Genomic DNA, 19,253 nt, shown 5'->3' with positions numbered 1-19,253 from the left:
TTGGTGCGTAATCTCTTTCACTTTACGTTGTTTACATATTTTAGACTTGGTGATAATTCTCAATCCACAGCACAATCAATTATCATAAAACATTTAAGAAATCAAACATACCAATTTAATTCTTGAATAATTAGCGACAACATTTAATTTAATGTTGAACCCTTTTTTAAACTATCTCGGCGTTAAATAACATCTTAAGCGCATAATGCACCAAAAATCCTATCCCTCGGTGTTTAGAACACCTTAAGTGCACTTAGGCACCAAAATATAATATAGTCCTCGTGTACATAGACACTTCAATAGCTCATTTTTCATGCTTATAATATCAATAAAAATTATATGAATCATAATAAAATTCCCTTTTCATAATCCAAACCAAATTAAACATTTAGTTTAATCGAACATGCTCTTGATCATGCCAATATTAAAAGTGTGGTCCATATTCAACATGTCATCATAATTAATTCCAATCAATAATTCACCTCAAATAATTAATGCTTCGCAAATCAATCACTAAAATCAATCCAACCAATAATTCAACCAATACTTATCATGATACTAACTTGGAATTAATTAAACAAGTCCTAGCATGCTTCTACACACTTAAATAATAATTACCGAGTACGCGAACGTACGTCGAATATGATCTCCAAATCACCACGACTACACAAAATCACTCACTTGGAAGTCTCCTACAACCCAAAATTACAAAGAGCATTATCACCCATTCATAATAAATTTCCAGCAATATATACACTCTTTTAAACACTTTTAAATCTTCTAAAACATGATGAAAATTAATTAAAACCATCTACTTTTATTCTCAATTAGTGGGTAATTAAAATCCTTTCAAGAACACTTAATTCTAGCCTCTACATAAAAATTCCAGCATTATAAAAACTCTTAAACTTGCTATAATTTAGTTTAAAAACATTAATTTAAATAGTTTCAATCAACCACAATTAAATTACATCAATAAACATCAATTTAGAAACCTAGGGTTTATCAATTTGGGGCTTTTTAATTCAAAAACTAAATCTAAAAATTATATACATATTAATCATCATTAAAACATCATAAAATCATCACACACACCCAAAAAAATAATTAATCAAAGCTAGATTGATTTAAAACAAAAGAAGAGTTTTTTTTTTTAAACCACAAATCGCGAGAGGGGAGGGTGATCGGTGCGCCACCTCCCGCGGCTGCTGCTACTCCGTGCTGGCGGTGGCCGGCTATGGTGGTGGTGGTAGCCGACCACCGAGTGGCGTGAGTGTGTGCCGTGAGGTGTGTGTGTGAGGGGAGGAAGAGGGGAAAATTAAGGGAAAGAAAAATAAGAGGAAAGAGAAAGATAGTTTACCTTTGGGTATTCTCCACCTTGGGCAAATTAAGTTTAATTTGATCATAAGGTAGATATTTATACTCTCTCTCAAAACCCTCCTAACTAAATTTCTCTTTTTACTCTTAATGATTCCCATTCCCCTTTAACTTGTTGTTTTGATTTTAATTAAATCTATTTGACTTTAAAACTCCTTCATAAATTCAAAGTGCCCCAAAGCTTCTAAATTGATGAAATAATTTATTTTTTTTTGAAAGTTGAAATAAAATATTTCGAAAACCAAATAAATAAATAGAAATGAGTTTTTAATTAAAAATAAACCTTTTAATTAAATTATTAAAATTCCATAAATAATTCATTTCAAATTGTTTAAATACGCCATAAAATAATACTTTAAAAATTGTTTAAATACGCCATAAAATAATACTTTAAATAATTCATTTCAAATTGTTTAAATACGGGGTATTACACCCACTGCCACCGGGCCCACCACGACCCACACCCGAATCCACGATCCATCGGAGTCGGATAATCCGTCAAAGTCAGTCATTTGTCGGAGTCGAATTTTTTTCTCGAATTATTTTTTGGATCCGACTCCAAACCTCCTCCAACTCGATTTTGGATTATTTTAACGGAATCAGACTCAGATTACTTTTTTCTTGGACTCGGAGTGATTTTGGACTCAGATTACTTTTTTCTTGGACTCGGAGTAAAAAAAAAATTCTCAGATCAGGGCGAAGTAGGGTCGGATCCGGACTGGATTGCCATCCCTACTTGGCATAGCCGAGGTTACTCGGTCAATTAGGGGTTATCCGGTTAGTTTTAGTGTGTGTCAATTGCGTGACTGACCATCCCATAAAAGAGTTGATTTTACTAAACTAAAATTAATTTTACGGAAGTGAAATTATTTTTAGTGATTATATGTTATATTTCTTATTTAATTATTATTATTTTTATTTTTTTTGAAAAGGCAAGAAAAATAATAATAGAGAAGTGTCTTGCGAGGGGATTTCCTAATGTATCATGGAAAAAAATTATATGGAGTGTCAAAGTGTAATAAATAAGCTAGAGTAATTACAAACATTAGTGTCCATACTATCACAAACTATGTGTTTTACATTAGCGATCCAATTTGTTGCACGACTTGTCTCTTGAGTCTTGATGGATGTGTTGGATACTTCAATTGTGAAATTGGGTGAGCGGCAAACGAGTGTCTTTAATAATATACTCGATCTACCAAGGGACTTAAAATACTCCTCATAATTGCTTTAAAAAGAACTTAATATACAACTCAAACCAACAAGATGCATCTTTCTTTTAGAGAACTCATATGCTAAGATACTTCTTTGTTAATCGTGCTTGGCTGGGACTCTGTGAGTAATAATCTTATAATGGGTGACCTCCTAGGAAGCTTTTCCAGTTACGCATTACATGACAATAGACCCCACCCCGATTTGGGGTCAGGGTGTTACAGGACTACTCAAATGCCTTTTATTGGGTTGATGAATAATAGGTATCAACTTCAATTATTTATTTGAATGTTTTGAATCACAATGAAAAACTAGATGGACTCCTGTAAAAGGAGTTGTAGATTTTACATGAATACTTTGGTGTTGTCGAGGTTGAATGTAAATGTCTTGATGAGGGCATCTTTAATGATGACTCTTGAAACAGCTAAGTTGTCGTGAACCAAACCGTTGAATTTGACGTTGAAGAAATTGTTAGGAGACTGTTGACCTTATGATTTTGATGATGACACAACCCAACTTATTTGCAAACTAATAAGAGCTTGATTGTTTAAGTGTGTGATCAGATACAATGACTAGGATAATTGAATGTCTTGTGAAAGATTCCATGAGGAACAAGATAGCCAGGGGCAAAGTAATCCAAAAGAGAAGAGTTCCCTCACAGGAACTGGTGCTTCAGAAATGAAGACTTGAGAAGAGAAGTTCCCCTCATGGAACAGAAGCTTCGGAGTAGAAGTTTCACCAGAGAAGAGAAGTTCCTTACAAGGAATAGAAGCCTCGGAGTAGAAGCTTCATCAAAGGAACAGGAAGAATAAAATATTATTATGTTTTAGGATTTATGTAAGTATAAGGAACAGATTACGCTTTAAATTAAAGTAGCTGTGTGGAATTGGTCTAAAGGATAGAATTGTGCAATGCTTATTTTTAGGAAAACAGTTTGCTTTTAATTCTTATCTTTTTAATTTATAAAAAGGATTTAATTTTTCTCTAATTTTCGAAATATCATTTAAATAAATAAACTCTAATTTCTGTTTTCCAAAACTTGCGGACTAGTCATGATTGTTTCAATATCGGTCTTGCACATTAAGGAGTTCGTGTCCTTAATTTTAGGGCATGTTCTACTTAGTGGGGATTGAGTAGTGGCGACATGGTTAAGCAACACAAAGGAGTTTTCTCAAAGCAATTTTGGTCTATAAATAGTCAGTTGATTTCAGTTGGAAAAATACACCCTTGCTCAAATAGATTTCATCTTTTGCTTTCTTTAATTGAGTCAAGAGTCCAATTCCACATTAGTGAAATAGAGTGTTCTTATATTCTTATACTAGAGTATATTTTTCGAGTTGTATTTTGGGGAATTGGGAAGTGTGTGTGAACTTATGTTTAGCTTTGAGTGGAGCTAGGAGAAAGAGAAGAGAAAGAGAAAAGACAAAGAGAAGAGAAGAGTAGCAGGTTGAGGAACTTGCTGCTTGGGGCTTTGAGTTCGTTGAGTAACTTGAAGTTAGAGTCTTTAGTTTGTAATAGGTATTTGCCCTATTCTAGTGAAGATTCTTTCCTTAAAATCCCTTGTGATCGTGGTTTTTCTTCTTGTTTAGGGCCAAGGAGTTTTCCACGTAATATCTCTCTTGCACTTTCAGTTCCTTAAGCTTACTAGTTTTTAATTCCGCGAAAAGATTAACAAATCTGTCATACTACAATTCAACCCCCCCTTCTTATAGTATTCATTGAAACAACAGAGACGTATTACATGATATAAGATTGGACGATGGAGAATGATTAAGAGGTGAACGGTTAGGGGATCTTGGAATGGGAGATCCCCGTGGAAGAAAAGGTATCTATGAGACTTCAATTCTTTGGTTCCATTCATTATGCATATTGCGCTCTATGAGAAGTCCTAAAAATGTTAAAGGTTTCATTGCATTAGATAATAACATTTCGCCCTTTCCAGGTATTCCAAATGAGGAGAATAAATTTCCTTAAAGTTTTTGGTGTTTTCTTATGTACAATAATGTTTCGGCTAAATTTTAAAACAAGGTTGTACAATCCAACAAGTTTTTAGTTGAAAGGAGGTTACATGCTTCTCTAATTTTGGTGTATTGTACTTGAGAAAAAGATGATCAATTGTTTCATTTTTATGTTGCACACATAAGGTGGCAAATATTTAATAGGAGAGTGTTTCTTTTGTAAACATTAACTAATAAAAAAATTAAAATTTGTACATTGCACACCAATCCAACAATATTTTACATATATATTTTTTTTTAATTTTATACTTGTATATTGGTAAAAAGTATAGTCAAAGTTAGAAAACAAATAATGAAAAAGTCAAATTGTTGCATTTATTGTGAAGCAGAAGTAGGAAGCACTAGTACATTATTGACTTTATGTAACATGTAATCGGTAACACTACTTGAAATGCAAAATATTAGATTAATAAGTAACACTTTGGTAACACTTTATTACAATGTAACACTCAATGTAACACTTTTAACATAGGTAACACTCCATAGTAACACTTTTAAAAAAAGTAACATTTTTTGGTAACACTAAGAGGTGTTACGTTATTTTAAGGTGATTAAACATTTATAATAAAGTAAAAGTTAGTGTTAAAAATTAATTATTGGTTCTCAGATTACCGCCAAAGCAATTAAAAAAAATAATTTGGGCTTCAATTTGCTTTAACCGCCAGAATTAAGGAAAAATTTTATAGAAAAAACAATCTCTCAATTCTAGGTTTAATTTCCTCATTCATCAGAACGACATTCAGTTCTTCTGTTATCACCAAAAACCCAATCAAAATTAGTCGATTCTGGTGAAGACGAGGAGCCAGTGATAGTGGTGACCTACAGGGGTGAAGAGAAGCAATTCAAGTTCAATTCGCGTGAATTTCATCTCAAAACCAGTCGTCGACTCGATCGTCATCTGGGATTCCATCAATTCGCGCCTACAATCAGGTATTAGTTATTTTTTTGGTGGATTTTTAATGTTTTTGGTTATGGGTTATGTAATCATTAAATTTAATGTGAATTATCATCACAGTCTAGTTTATAGGGTTTGTTTTGATTGGATTCTATATTATTTCATTTGAAATTTGGACCTGTTGTTATTCATAGTTTCATGCAATTTTTTTTTGTATATTAATGGATTTTCTTATTGAAATGATGTTGTATACTTCGTATTATTGATCTTGGGTTTTACTGATTAGAACTCTTATTAAGTTGATGGAGCATTCAATTTTAATTGCCAGTGAAATAATATCATATATTAGGTATATCGAGCCAATTAATGGACAGAATAGTCCATCCAAACTGAAGGAGGTCATAATCTCTAGCTATAATGATAAGTTTCTCTGCATTAACAGAACTAAACTAAACCGAAGGTTATCAACTTTGCTGCAGGCTATTATCAGAATATTTGTGATCAAACGAGTCAAGTACAATTGCATGTGATCAAGTATTTCAAGATGTAGTAAGTTTATTACAAATAGATGCAAGTGTTTATGACCATTATCAGACTACAAGTACATTGTAACAGTGAAAAGTTCAACTCAAGCAAAGACTTTCATTTGAACTGAATTTGTCTAAATAAGTCATAATAAGTTAAACCAAATGGAATGAACATAATATGTTTTTTTTTTTATTTTATTTATTTATTTATTTATTTATTTATTTATTTTTATACTTGTTTCATTTCTATTATTATTATACAAAGTTGAATATATGGGTGTTTGTTTCTATGGATATTGTCATTCCTTTTAGACATGTAAAATTACATGCCAATATTTTAAATCTTTAAATTTACTTATTAAATTTTGATAAAGGAGACAAAATGAGTAGTTGGACCAACTTCTTACAATCTAGTCATGAGTACGAGAAAGGTGTAGAGGATTATTTAGATAAAGCGTTTTCTACACAAGCAATTGGAGATCAAATTTTTGCCCGTGTAAGGTGTGCTATCACCGCTTTTGGCATCGTAGAGAGACAGTTTTCAATCATTTGATTGCAAACGGGATCAAGCCTGGCACTGAAGGATGGCATTGTTATGAAAAGGGCTTGTCATCAACATCAAATACCGAGAGGGATGTTGAAGACATGCATGATGATATTGAACGTCTTATATATGATGTTCATAGAGATGTGGCAGAAAGGTATGAAGGGGTTGGAGATGAGCCCAATGATGAGGCTAAGAAGTTTTATAAGTTAGTTGAAGATGGAAAACAAGAGCTATATCCCGGGTGCAAAAAAAATTCAAAGCTATCATTTCTTATTCGCTTTTACCTTTTGAAGTGTACTCATGGCTTAACTAATATAGAAATTTCAGATTTTTTGGAGCTTTTTCGAGAAGTGTTACCAGATGCGTCCAATTTGCCTAACTCTTTTAATGAGGCAAGGAGATTGATAAAAGATCTAGGTCTTCATTATGACAAGATTGATGCATGTCGTAATGATTATATGCTATATTGGAAGGAGCACGAAGCTGCCACGTCTTGCCATGTTTGTCATGCTCCAAGGTGGAAAGAAACACAGACCGAAAACCAAGAAGATATTAGCAATCAACCATCTAAGAAAGTGCATCAAGTCCCCGCAAAAGTTCTTTGGCATTTTCCTCTTAAACCAAGGCTTCAAAGGTTGTACATGTGTTCAGAAACAGCAGAGCTAATGAGGTGGCATGATGAAGAAAGAAAGAAAGATGAGTTATTGAGGCATCCTGCTGACGGTGAGGCGTGGAAAGAGTTTGACCAAAAGTATCCAGAGTTTGCTAATGAAACACGTAATGTTCATTTAGGGCTTGCAAGTGACGGATTCAATCCATTTCGAACTATGAGCACACAACATAGTACATGGCCTGTTGTTCTAATTAATTACAACTTACCACCATGGCTGTGTATGAAGCCAGAATTCTTAATGTTATCTCTCCTTATTCCCGGGCCCACCTCTCCTGGAAATGACATTGATGTCTTCCTTCAACCATTGATTCAAGAACTTAAAGATCTGTGGGAGTATGGGTTGGACACCTATGATGCGGAGAAGCGTCAAACATTTAAGATGCATGCAGCTTTACAATCAACGACCAGCGACTTTCCAGGTTATGCTATGTTATCTGGTTGGATCACCAAAGGGAAGTATGCATGCCCTTATTGTCACTACGAGACTGATCATCATCACTTGAGTAATAGTAACAAATCCTGTTACTGGGCTCATCGTCGATGGTTAGATGAAAATCATCCTTGGCGGCATGATATGAAGTCTTTTAATGGGGAAAAGGAAGAGAGGACATCTCCAGATCCTTTAACAGGGGATCAAATTTCAAGCTTGTTGGAAAACTGGGAAAACAAGTTTGAAAAATTACAACCAAAGAAGAAATATGTAGATTGTCCATGGAGAAAGTCCTCCGTCTTCTACACTTTGCCTTATTGGAAAGATTGTGGTTGTCGTCATCATTTGGATGTCATGCACATCGAAAAGAACGTTTGTGATAATGTGCTCGGAACTTTGTTAGACATACCTAGAAAGTCAAAAGATCATCATAAGGCTCGATTAGATTTGCAAGAATTGGGTATAAGGCAAGAACTACATCCTGTAGATGCAGGTGACAAGCAATATGTTTTGTTGCCCAAAGCATCATTCTCAATGACGAAAGAAGAGAAAAGCATATTTTGTAGTGTTTTGAAGAAGGCAAAGCTGCCCCAAGGTTGTGCATAAAATATTGCAAGGTGTGTGCAAGTCAATGAGGGGAAAATATCAGGGTATAAGAGTCATGATGCTCATATAATAATGCAACAATTGCTTCCGTCAGCAACTAGGAAAACTTTACCAAAGCATGTTGCTTTACCTCTTATGAGATTGAGTGGCTTTTTTAGAGAAATATGCAAGAGAGTCATCAATCCGAAAGATTTGGATCGCCTTCAAGCAGGAATTGTTGAGACTCTTTATGGACTAGAAAGAATATTTCCACCATTTTTTTTGACATAATGATCCACTTACCGATTCATTTGGTTGATGAAATCAAGCGTGGTGGACCAGTGTGTGATTGGTGGATGTACCCTATAGAAAGGTACCTCGGAAAGTTAAAATCATAAGTGAAAAATTGATGTCGCCCTGAGGCTTCTATAGCAGAAGGTTATTTGGCTGAAGAGTGCTTGGTATTTTGCTCTAGGTATTTGAATGCTAGTGTAAAGAAGCGATCTAAGTGGTTTAACAAAAGTCAAGAGAAAACTGATGAAATTGATGAAGAATCACCTTTATTCCCTAAGGCAGGTTATCCTATTGGGAGGAAAAAGAAAGGGAAGAAGAAAGGGAGGGCATACACTCTTGATTCAGACACAATGGCTCTAGCACATCGTAATGTGTTGTTTAATTGTCAAGATGACCAAGTTGAGAATTACATCAAGTGAGTAACTTTTTTAATATCTTGTCTATTGTGGTTAAATTTATATTGTTTTATTATCTTACTTATATGGTTAATACTATAAAGGGAACATGAAGAGTTTGTGAAGAAGAAGTCCAGAGACAAACGAAAAAGAAGGTGGAAAGAGGCGCAAGAGCATAGCAATGAATTCATGGTTTTGTTTAGAGAAAAGGTTGTGGTGGATAATGTCCCAGATCATATTAAGTGGCTATCAAAAGGTCCTTTTAATATTGCAAGGAGGTACACTGGATATTCTTGTAATGGATATAAGTTCTACACTAGAGTTCATGATGAAAGGTGTAAAACTCAAAATAGTGGAGTCTCTTTAACTGCTTTGACTCCAAGCTTTGCGAGTAGCCAGGATCACAATCTCGTTCTTGGTAATGTCACATATTATGGGGCTATAAAATTGATAATTGAGGTCAATTATTGGAGTGAATTTAGTGTTGTGTTGTTCGAGTGTGATTGGTTCCATGTGGAAGTAGATGATTATGGACTTACTCGCGTTAACTTTAAGAAATTGTGTTCTAAAGATGACCCTTTTGTCTTGGCATCACAAGTGCATCAAGTGTTCTACACTCAAGATGGCCTTGAAGAAGATTGGCATTATGTGCACGGAAATTTGCCAAGAGATTTTTTTTATGCCGAGGGGCAATCTGAACACACATATATGAATGAAGTTCGTGAACCCGCGGAGGCTGTAATTCTGTCTATAGATCATGATGAACACCAAAGTTGCTGCAGAGAAGATGCTTATGACAGAGTTGAGGTGCCTGTCAACAGTGAAATGAGAAATCATAATCACGAAGATAGTTCCGATATAGATGACACAGATTGGGATTGGATGGAACCATCAAAGTGAGATGTTTAGACCGTTTTTGTAGAATAATTATCCTTCATTTGAACTTATTATTTGGATTTGACAAACTATTATTGAAGTGTTCTATTTTTCTATTTGAACTTGTTTTCTAATCAAATAAATAAATTAGTGGTTAGATTTAGTGTTGTGCTACAGAATTTACTCTAACCTTTATTTTAATTGTTAAATTTATTTGAGGTCTGATATTATAGTGACAGTGTTTACATTTGGCAGTTTTGAGTTGTGTGGTATCTTTGTGCTCAGGCAGTAGGCGAGTTGTGTCGGCTTCACTGAGGTAGTTTCTACTATTGACATAATTTCAATGAACTTTTGTCTTTGCATTGCATGAATATAGCTGATCAGACTTTAGCTCTAGCAAGATTAATTTGCCTCAGACTTTTTGCAATATTTATAAAGCTGCGTGTGAGGTAAATTAATCTTGCTAACAGTCTGAGTCTGAGTATTAGCAAGATTAATATCTACCTCAGACTATTAGCTGGTCAGAGTTGAGTATAAGCTGATCCTGTGCTCAGGTGATATGCATACTCTTTTTGTGCTCTTTCTGTGCTCAGGTGCTTTTATTAATCGTTATATGGACTGCCTGATGCAAGTGTGCTATATGTATTACCTTTTGACTCAGTCTGGCTTGGGTCAGTCAGGTGAATATGAAGTTAGAGCTGAAAGTCCTGTGCTCCAAACCCAAACCTATATCTTTGAAGGCAACTTCATGTGCAACAACTGTTATACTAAGCCCCAAACTGTGATTGAGCTATAACTGTATTTGAAATGGGTAATCTGCATATTAATTTCAATTCTAAAATTTGGGGATATGCATTCCATGATAGGTATGAATGTTGATTTTAATTCAGGAATAGCCAAGTGGGGGTATCATGATTTGATTTCTTATCCTATGTTTATTTGATTGGTATGAATGTTGATTTTAATTCAGGAATAACCAATTCACTTAAGTTTTTTGAGGATTGATTCTTGTTTATTTGAGCTCCAATATCAGTTCCCTTGGCTGATAATCCTTCGCGTATGGCTGAATAGACTGGCAGTAGAGGATGTGAGGAAGCAATTGTTTCTCTACTGTATTGCATTTCCCTTCCCCTTTCTTTTCATGTCAATGTTTCTCTGTTGCGGGTATGCTGTTAGTGAAAGGTTACTTGCATGTTTTCATTATAGTGATGTTCAGAAATTAAATGTCTGAGATTCCCAAGTCCTCAACATTTCATGACAATTCACTTATTGCTACTCATCGGGCTCACAAACCAGGCTACCAGCCCCACCTCAGACAGTTATAATTTTTTTTTTTTTTTTTGGTAAGTAAGAAATTTTATTACCAAATAGAGAAACAACTTACAAAACAGTTGTACAACTCCCAAATCCACACAACTACAACACCAGAGGGCAAGCCCTCTCACCAAACTATACAACCCCCTCAATGTATAAGAGCACTAAGGCTAAAAAACCATTTACAATGCTTCCTAGTCCATTTACAAGTGATGAGCTGTCTACATCTATCAACTGTTTCTATACAAATCCCTTTACATAAAATTCTTGGATGAAAAACAGCTTTCTGCCAAAAAGTATGGTTCCTAGAAAACCATAGGTGGTACACAACAGAGGTCAAAGCAGCCAGTCCAACTTTCCTGCAAATGGGGTCTTTCAACTGCCTGCTCCACTGCTTCCAAACCTCGTCTATGCTGTAATACGTATTCCTGATCCCCAGCCAATCTGCAATCTTATCAATACACCTCCTACTATAAGGACAGTCAAAGAACAAACAGCTTCTATTCTCAGTAGCACTTCCACACAGCAAGCACCTGTTGTCAACACAAATGCCAAACCTCTCAAGTTTATCTCTTGTTTTGAGTCTATTATGGACTGCAAGCCAAGAGATGAAAGCATGCATGGGAGAATTGAACTTATTCCAGATCCAGGTATTCCAATCAACTCTTGGGCTAGAACCTTGCAACCAGTCATAAACTTCAGAAATGCTATAGGGATTCTGTAACCAATCCTTCTCCACAAAACCAGAATGCATCTCATCCTTAATCTTGCAGAGCTTTTTCCAAGCCCAACCTGCAGTAGCTTTAGGCTTATAAGTCCACCAATTCTGGTCCTTCAAATAGACCGAGTGAACCCACCTAACCCACAAGGAATCTTCCTTTTTTGCAATCTTCCAGACATACTTCCCCAGAGCTGCCTTGTTCCAAAGACTACAATTTCTGATACTAAGACCACCCACCTCTTTGGATTTACAAACCCAGTCCCAAGAAATAGAAGGGCTTCTAGACAGCCAGTTATAATTAGTTGCTCTAGAGCCTGGTTTTACTCTTCATTGCAAAGTTCTTATACTTAGATTGCATCCATGATCTCAGACAAAATGAATATACATCCAAGTTGAACCGAATTACTCCAAACAACTTGAGTATAATGTCCACACATCTTGTTAGGAGCACAATTATTGGAGTAGTAGTCATAATTAACCTTCTCATTCACCCATAGTTGTACTGCAGCCGTAACAGTCAAGGATGCACTACTACCTGCGGCAATATTTTCTCCATAAGGTCCACCCGAGTGTTAGATATTAACAAAAATAAAATACGAATCCAATTGAACTCAGATGGAGATGGTGTTTGGAACTCCCCTACCAGTGACCCCAACATCGGATTTAGGCCTCAACAAATCATAAGGTACAACACCAGCTCCATATAGATGCTTTAGATTTTTATCTTCATTCCTGTCTGTAATATCATGTTCGAGTGTATCTAAACCAGCTTGAAATTCTCTATAAGCTATTTTTATCACTTCTTCTGCCTCCCAAGATGGCTCTTTATTTTGGCCTATATATTCCTCTTCGCTTGAGTGTCTTGAAAGTACATCCAAAAGTGCCATAACTTTAGCTGCCTGTTGCATTAATGGGAAGCATTCGAGGAGCGTAGTCTCAGGACTTGCAATAAACTTGTTCCAATTGTCTGGATCTGTATTAATATATTCTGAAGGCATCTTTGTCCTAGTAATAGTAGGCCTGTTTGGGAAGTAACCTGCGTAGGCATATTGCCCAAAGTTGACAGCTGCATGGTGCCCCGAAGCAACCCATATTATGGTTGACACAAAGTTGACCAGCTGCATAGATACGTATGTAGCTCGTATTATTAGTTAAGATAAGCAACAATTATACAAGGTTAAGCTAGCTCCAAATAATTCAATAATGCTAAATCAAGAGTTTAAATTACCTATGTAGCAGGTCATCTGGTAATATATTCTGAAGGCATCTTTGTCCTATTAATATATTTTGGGGTTTCTTAAAAATCAACTGAATGATTGGCAGCACTCATTTAGAAAACCATACTCTGCTATTCCTGGATGGGAATTTTATTAGGAAGGGAACGATTAATTGGTTAGATATTTAGACAATTTGTTAGATATTCATACTATCCGTATTGCTTGATTGCTTGCTACATTGCATCTCTATAACTGTGCTATTGTACTTGAATGACTGATTAGGTCATTTGAACATGATTTAGTGTGATGTATGGTGCCTCTTGATAAAATATATGGACTAGAATTTGCATCCACAAAAAATTTACAGAATTAGTATTTGAGCAATCCATACTAGATTCTATATGTATTTGATGAGGCCTGCTGAAACCGTCTTTGAGTGTAATTCTACTCTGAAAATCAGGACAGAGTTTTGTTCTAAAATGAAAATTTCTAAAAGAAAATGAATTTTGTAAGAGATGAATTTGGACAATACAACGAATATAGGTAAGAAGTTAAGCAATTGTAATACATTGTGTTCTGCAACAAAATTTGATAAAGTTGAACTTCAGTGTAATTCCGCTTATATTTGTTTAAAACTGCTCACATTGAATGATTTGAATCAGATTCAGGAAACATATGAATACTAAAGAGCTTAATCTGTTGTTTTTATTTCATCGCATCATTAAATTACTCCATACATACTCAGTTGCACTTTGCAAACTCTATTTGAAGTTAGAACACATGGCCTAGCTGCCTCGCCCTTGCAGTTTAAACTCTCCCCCATTGCCCCGATGGCTGGAAATCTGGAATCAGTTTTAACACACTTTGTATAAAGCAAGTTGGTCACACAAAGTATAAACCACACTAATTTTCATTATGCCTATTAGTTGCTGAAGGTCTTTATATATGAATCCAATAGCATTTTAATGAATCGACTCAAGTAAATAGTTTTGCTCCGCAACACTCACTTTCAGATACTGAAAATTTTTCTTATACATGGGAATATAACTTAAGGGAATCTTCTTTGCGTGGCTGTGTATATTTCTTGTAATGTCTTTATACACTCACTTTGTGTGGCTGTGTATATTGCTTGTAATGTGTTTTAACACAAAGCTTATGAGCTATTTCTTTGCTTTACTTGTGAATATCATGATCCTGTGCATTCATGTTTTGTTCTGGCCACTCTCTGACTGTCTTGTGTGTTCTTTGTAGGAAGCAAGATCTAGATGGCAGAATATGAGAAACTTAGACAAAAAACTATAGAACAAAATAGAATCAGGATGAAGAATTTAGGGGTTACATCCATGGCTTATGAAATGAAACAGTTGCTGAAGGGATCGAAACAAACGAAAAAAAGGAAGAAGGTGACTAAAAGTATACACCTGATGAAGAGGGTGAACTGAACCAATCAAGTGAAGAGGATGAAAATGAGATAAGGAAAACCGGTGTAAACTTGAGGTCTCGTTCAAAGAAGGTGGTTCTTTTTTTTTTTTGTTCTTTTTTTGTGACAACTTAATTTTGTGAATCACAATTGTTAGAAAATCATGTAATATTTGTTTAATGATGTTCATGAATACTTAATTTCAGGTTGTGGCATTGAGAGGGAAGATAACCACAAACATTAAGGACACGACAGATGTCTCTTCAGTACCAATGGCTAATCTAACTAAGGACACGGCAGGTGTCTCTTCAGTACCAACGCAAAGAAAAATCCAATTGGGCAAGTCTACTGCACAGAAAAAATCAGAAGTCCATAATCAGCAAGAGAAAGAGGTTGAGATTGGGAATAGTGTCCAAACTAAGACGGGTCAGAGTAAGACAGTGGTTGCTCCTAGTTCACTCAGTGCTTATAGGCAAATGCAAACACAGTTGCTAGAAAAAAAGAGGAGAGCAAAACAAAGTGATTTATTACTACGACGAAAACTACGACCTATTAACATGGCTAGTTCACTAGTGCATTTAGGGAGTTCACAAGCACAAAGTTTTTCACAACCACAAAGATTTAGACATGACTTACAGGAATATTACGAGAATCATATGGGTGCAAATGAACGTAATTTGGAACAATATGTAGATGAAGAAGATGAGTTCAGTGATGATTTGAGTACTCTTACCCCCGAGGAGCTAGGAATGCAAGATGAACCACTAATGAATCAAGAGCACGAAAGTGAAAAAATAGGTAATGATCACTATCATTCCAATTTAAATATTTTAAGATAGATATGTTAAGAGCCATATATGATTTCAATGACTTTGTTGAGTTAATGTTCATGTAGCACTTCCAAAAAGGAAGCGAACCAGAGGACCAACTATGTGTAAAGATGTCCATGAATGGACATTAGAGGAGCGTAAGCCTATTGTTCTTAATGAAATGGGAAAGCCTATTGGTCCTGATGATAAGACTGTAAATACATTTACAAGATTCTTAGGGACTTTAGCTCGTAATTCTTCTCTAGCGCCGTTGAACAAGATTAATTGGCATTATGTTCCAGACAAGGAACAAATTTGGAGTTACGTGAAGGTATGCACCTTTTATTTACGTATTCAAAAGCTGGCAACATTTAGGATATGAGCAGGAAGTGTTTTTTTAATGGTTTGATTTGATTAGTTTATGTGCTATTATGTCAAGTGGCTGACGTAATTGATTGCTCCCTAATTTTCTTGTTTAATATTTTACTTAATACAGAAGAAATACATTATCGCGGATGAAGGTAAAAACTGTGTTTTGTCATCCGTGGGAAGGCTTTGGCGTAGATATAAATGTAGTGTAAAGGCAGCGCACTTTACTCCGTACGACAATGATGGTGATAGGTTGGCAAATCCTCCTAATACAATTCCGGAAGCGCATTTCAAAGAGTTGCTAGAATTTTGGAATTTGGAACAAGTCCAGGTAAAGTTATGTTGTTTGTTTCCATTATATTACAATTGCTTATTTTCCTCTCAAAATGAAATGTGTTAGGCTATGAATCGTGTGTTATGCATGCATGCAGGAAGACAACAAAAAGAAAAGGGAAATAAGTATAGATCAAAACGATAGGCACACTATGGGTCCTATGACTTATGCGAGGAAACAACATAAATTGGTATGTTTTTATACCGTTCTTCCTTCTTTTTCGTTCTCACTACGATCATGTAAACAATCTTATTTCAATTCTTATTTGGATGTGTTTTTTATTCAAGCAACAACTAGATGTTGAAAACAAGCCACCATCCTTAGCACTCATGTACAAAGAAAGTCGTAAAAGGAAAGCAGACAAAAAATACAAAACATCTTATGAGCCCACCCAAAGTAACATTGTAAGTCCTACTGTCTCCATATTTTTGAGAATATGATTATTTGTCTCAAATTAGTTGTTTATTTGTTATATTTCCATTATAGGACAAGATGGATGAGGTACAAATTCAAAGTGAAATTGATGGAGATGTTGCATACTATGAAGTAATGAATAAACCAAATAACTTTGGCCATAGAAAAAAGCAACCGGGAATATGTTCACTAAGGGGAAAGAGCAACAAACTAATAATTCCCAATGAGTTCTTAAAGCCCTATAAAGACCAAATTGTGAAAGAAATTGTAGCAGAATTAATGAAGACGCTCAAGCAAATTAATCCTGAAGTGTTGGAAACTTTGACTCGATCACTTGAAAATGTGTCATCCAATCCAGAACTTACAGATCATATTCCCATTGTACACTCTAATGAACAACAACGAAATGAGGTAATGGTTAATATATTATCTTTTAAAAAGCACTAACTCTTATTATTGCATTATTCCATTTTTGTTCTAGTTGTTTGATATTTGATGCTTTTACACATAGGATCAATTGGATCAAGATGAAGAATAGGATAACAATTGATGATGCTACAAGAACTTTCTTTTACCGCTGTTTTGTTGCTGCTACCGCTGTTTTGCTGCTATTTTTTGCTGTTACTGCTGTTTTTCCACTGCTACTGTTGTCTGTTGTTGCCACTACTCTCTGCCACAGTTGTCTGCTACTGTTGGAAGCTGCCACTCATGTGTGCTACTGCTGGTTGCTGCTAAAGACTGCTGCTAGCAGCTTATGTTACTACTTCTGCCATTCTGCACATCGAACTTAATTTTCTTTGTGTTTGGATTATTATATTGTTTGGCTAAACATTAAAATGGGTGTTTATGGATTTTTTTTAATAAGAATTATGAAAATATTTAATCCAAATTGTTTTCTATCATATGTGTTGATTTCTTATTCATATAGTTGTTGTACATATAATTTTTTTTTATATTTAAAAAAAATAGTTAATGTTATTATTATTATTATTATAATAATAATAATAATAATAATAATAATAATAATAATAATAATGATGATGATGATAAATGTTACCTATTAATGATTAAAGTGTTACATTAGCTTGCAAAAAGTGATACATAATGTTGAATAAAGTGCTACTATATGTCAAAACATGATTGAAAAATGTTACCTAATAATCAACAAAGTGTTACATTAGTTCGAAAAAGTGATACATAATGTCGGATAAAGTGATACTATATGATTGAAAAATGTTACTAAAGATAAGTAAGTGTTACATAAGAAATAAAAAGTAACACTTTAAAAATGATACTAAAGATATAAAAAAGTGTTACATAAGAGGTTATATAGTAACACTTTTAAAAGTGTTACCATACGCTATCTAAAGTGTTACATAAGACCTTAGGTAACACGGGCAGATGTATCACCCACTAAAGTATTACCTATTGTCTATAATAACATTTTTACCACTTTATGTAACACTTTTTGGGTGTTACTTGAGGTTAGTTATGTACTAGTGATGGGAGAAGTATTCATATTAATTAAGAGTTGGCAAACATTTGGTGAAAAAAAAAAGTAGTCCGTAAAAGATTAAGGCTTTGTCTGGCTTTTTTTTTTTTTTTTTTTTTTCCTTTTTGAGGAAAAAGGCTCTGTTTGGTAATTAGCTGTAACTGATTATAATTATTTTAACTAACTGGTTGTATTAACTTATTTGCATGACTATTTGATTATAAATAGCTGGTGTGCAAAAATGGTTTGTAAATAGTCGTTAATTATTACTTGTTATAGTGTATGTAATAGTTAAAAAGATAAATGCTATAGGATAAAAAGAGTTTTATGAGCCAAAAAAACCGTTCCAATAGATGATTTAGTAGTTTACCGAACACTCAACTTAGTTTTTTCACTTGACCAAACCTTCAAAAAGCCTCAATAAGCTAAAAGTTCTCTATAAAGCTACGATATTGGTCAAACAAGGCTTTAAAAAAAATAGCAACTTAATTAGCTGAATTGTAATTTTTTTTTTTTTTTTTTTGCTAATAATAATTAAAGTTGCGAGAGTGCGAGACCTAATGTCTAGGAAATGTTTTACTTTACTTTTTTTGTCTTTTTTCTTTTTGCTTACTTTGATTGCAACAAATACTTGATTTGGGTTGTCAAATTGAATCATTTTTAATTGGGTAATTGATATATGCAGACTTAGGTCCCGTTCACTTCACCATATTTAATTTTTGCTGAACTGAAATTATTTTTACTAAACTAAAATTATTTTTGCTGAACTGAAATTATTTTTACTAAACTGAAATTAATTTTACTGAACTGAATTATTTTTACTGAATTGCTATTATATTTTCTTTAAGTTTACTGATTTTTACTGAACTGAAATTATTTTTGCTAAACTGAACTTATTTTAACTAAACTGAAATTAATTTTACTGAACTGAAATTATTTTTACTTAATATTATTTTTTTAAGGTGAAGTGAACAGGGCCTTAATGGTTACATATAAGTGTCAAATGAATTTCCTAAAATGGTATAAATATTAAAACTTATAACATGTATATCGGTAAAATTAATGTTGATTTATTATTTATATTTCCCTTTTTAAAATTATTATATATAATATAGATCTCAGAGTATTTTTATCATTTTCTTTTTTAATTATTACAAGCTAAGAGACGCATGCAATTCGTGCATGTGCGTATAAGTAATCTATCAAGCTCGATTCTCTTTTTTTTTTTCAAAATATTATCTCCTTATTCTAATTAAAAAATATTAGTGGATTTAAAAATTGTTGATAAATAACAATAAAATATATGTTAATGATGTCATGAACGCTAAATAATA

The 19,253-nt window shown here is 34.1% G+C and overlaps 4 protein-coding genes across 6 annotated transcripts; 2 read left to right on the top strand and 2 right to left on the bottom strand.

The window, feature by feature from the left end:
• Positions 1 to 4,389: 4,389 nt before the first annotated feature.
• Positions 4,390 to 8,285, top strand: LOC110691691. Its single transcript, XM_021868629.1, has 3 exons — positions 4,390 to 4,531; positions 5,339 to 5,537; positions 6,560 to 8,285. The coding sequence occupies exons 1-3, from the start codon at positions 4,390 to 4,392 to the stop codon at positions 8,283 to 8,285; spliced, it is 2,067 nt and encodes a 688-aa protein (XP_021724321.1).
• A 1,784-nt stretch (positions 8,286 to 10,069) lies between these two features.
• Positions 10,070 to 17,289, top strand: LOC110691748. Of its 3 annotated transcripts, none has more exons than XM_021868689.1 (8): positions 10,070 to 10,145; positions 14,333 to 14,594; positions 14,708 to 15,299; positions 15,397 to 15,641; positions 15,807 to 16,203; positions 16,301 to 16,417; positions 16,500 to 16,838; positions 16,939 to 17,289. In XM_021868689.1, the coding sequence occupies exons 3-5, from the start codon at positions 14,774 to 14,776 to the stop codon at positions 16,077 to 16,079; spliced, it is 1,044 nt and encodes a 347-aa protein (XP_021724381.1). In that variant the 5' UTR covers positions 10,070 to 10,145; positions 14,333 to 14,594; positions 14,708 to 14,773; the 3' UTR covers positions 16,080 to 16,203; positions 16,301 to 16,417; positions 16,500 to 16,838; positions 16,939 to 17,289. The 3 variants fall into 3 exon arrangements, with proteins under 3 accessions (XP_021724381.1, XP_021724379.1, XP_021724382.1); XM_021868687.1 differs by lacking the exon at positions 10,070 to 10,145 and adding an exon at positions 12,463 to 12,549; XM_021868690.1 differs by lacking the exons at positions 10,070 to 10,145; positions 14,333 to 14,594 and having other exon boundaries at positions 14,606 to 15,299.
• LOC110691690 lies at positions 11,292 to 12,359 on the bottom strand. Its single transcript, XM_021868628.1, has 2 exons — positions 12,356 to 12,359; positions 11,292 to 12,178 (listed from the first exon to the last, which is right to left on the bottom strand). Exons 1-2 carry the CDS (start codon positions 12,357 to 12,359, stop codon positions 11,292 to 11,294), a joined length of 891 nt encoding a protein of 296 aa, XP_021724320.1.
• Positions 12,409 to 12,988, bottom strand: LOC110691689 (linoleate 13S-lipoxygenase 2-1, chloroplastic-like). Its single transcript, XM_021868627.1, has one exon. The coding sequence runs from the start codon at positions 12,986 to 12,988 to the stop codon at positions 12,476 to 12,478; it is 513 nt and encodes a 170-aa protein (XP_021724319.1). The 3' UTR covers positions 12,409 to 12,475.
• Positions 17,290 to 19,253: the final 1,964 nt, after the last annotated feature.

Source organism: Chenopodium quinoa, unplaced genomic scaffold (assembly GCF_001683475.1).
Source record: "Chenopodium quinoa cultivar QQ74 unplaced genomic scaffold, ASM168347v1, whole genome shotgun sequence".
Classification (NCBI taxonomy): Eukaryota; Viridiplantae; Streptophyta; class Magnoliopsida; order Caryophyllales; family Amaranthaceae; genus Chenopodium; species Chenopodium quinoa.
The sequence above is the reverse complement of the archived record's forward strand: the minus strand, read 5'-3'. Positions and strand labels throughout refer to the sequence as shown.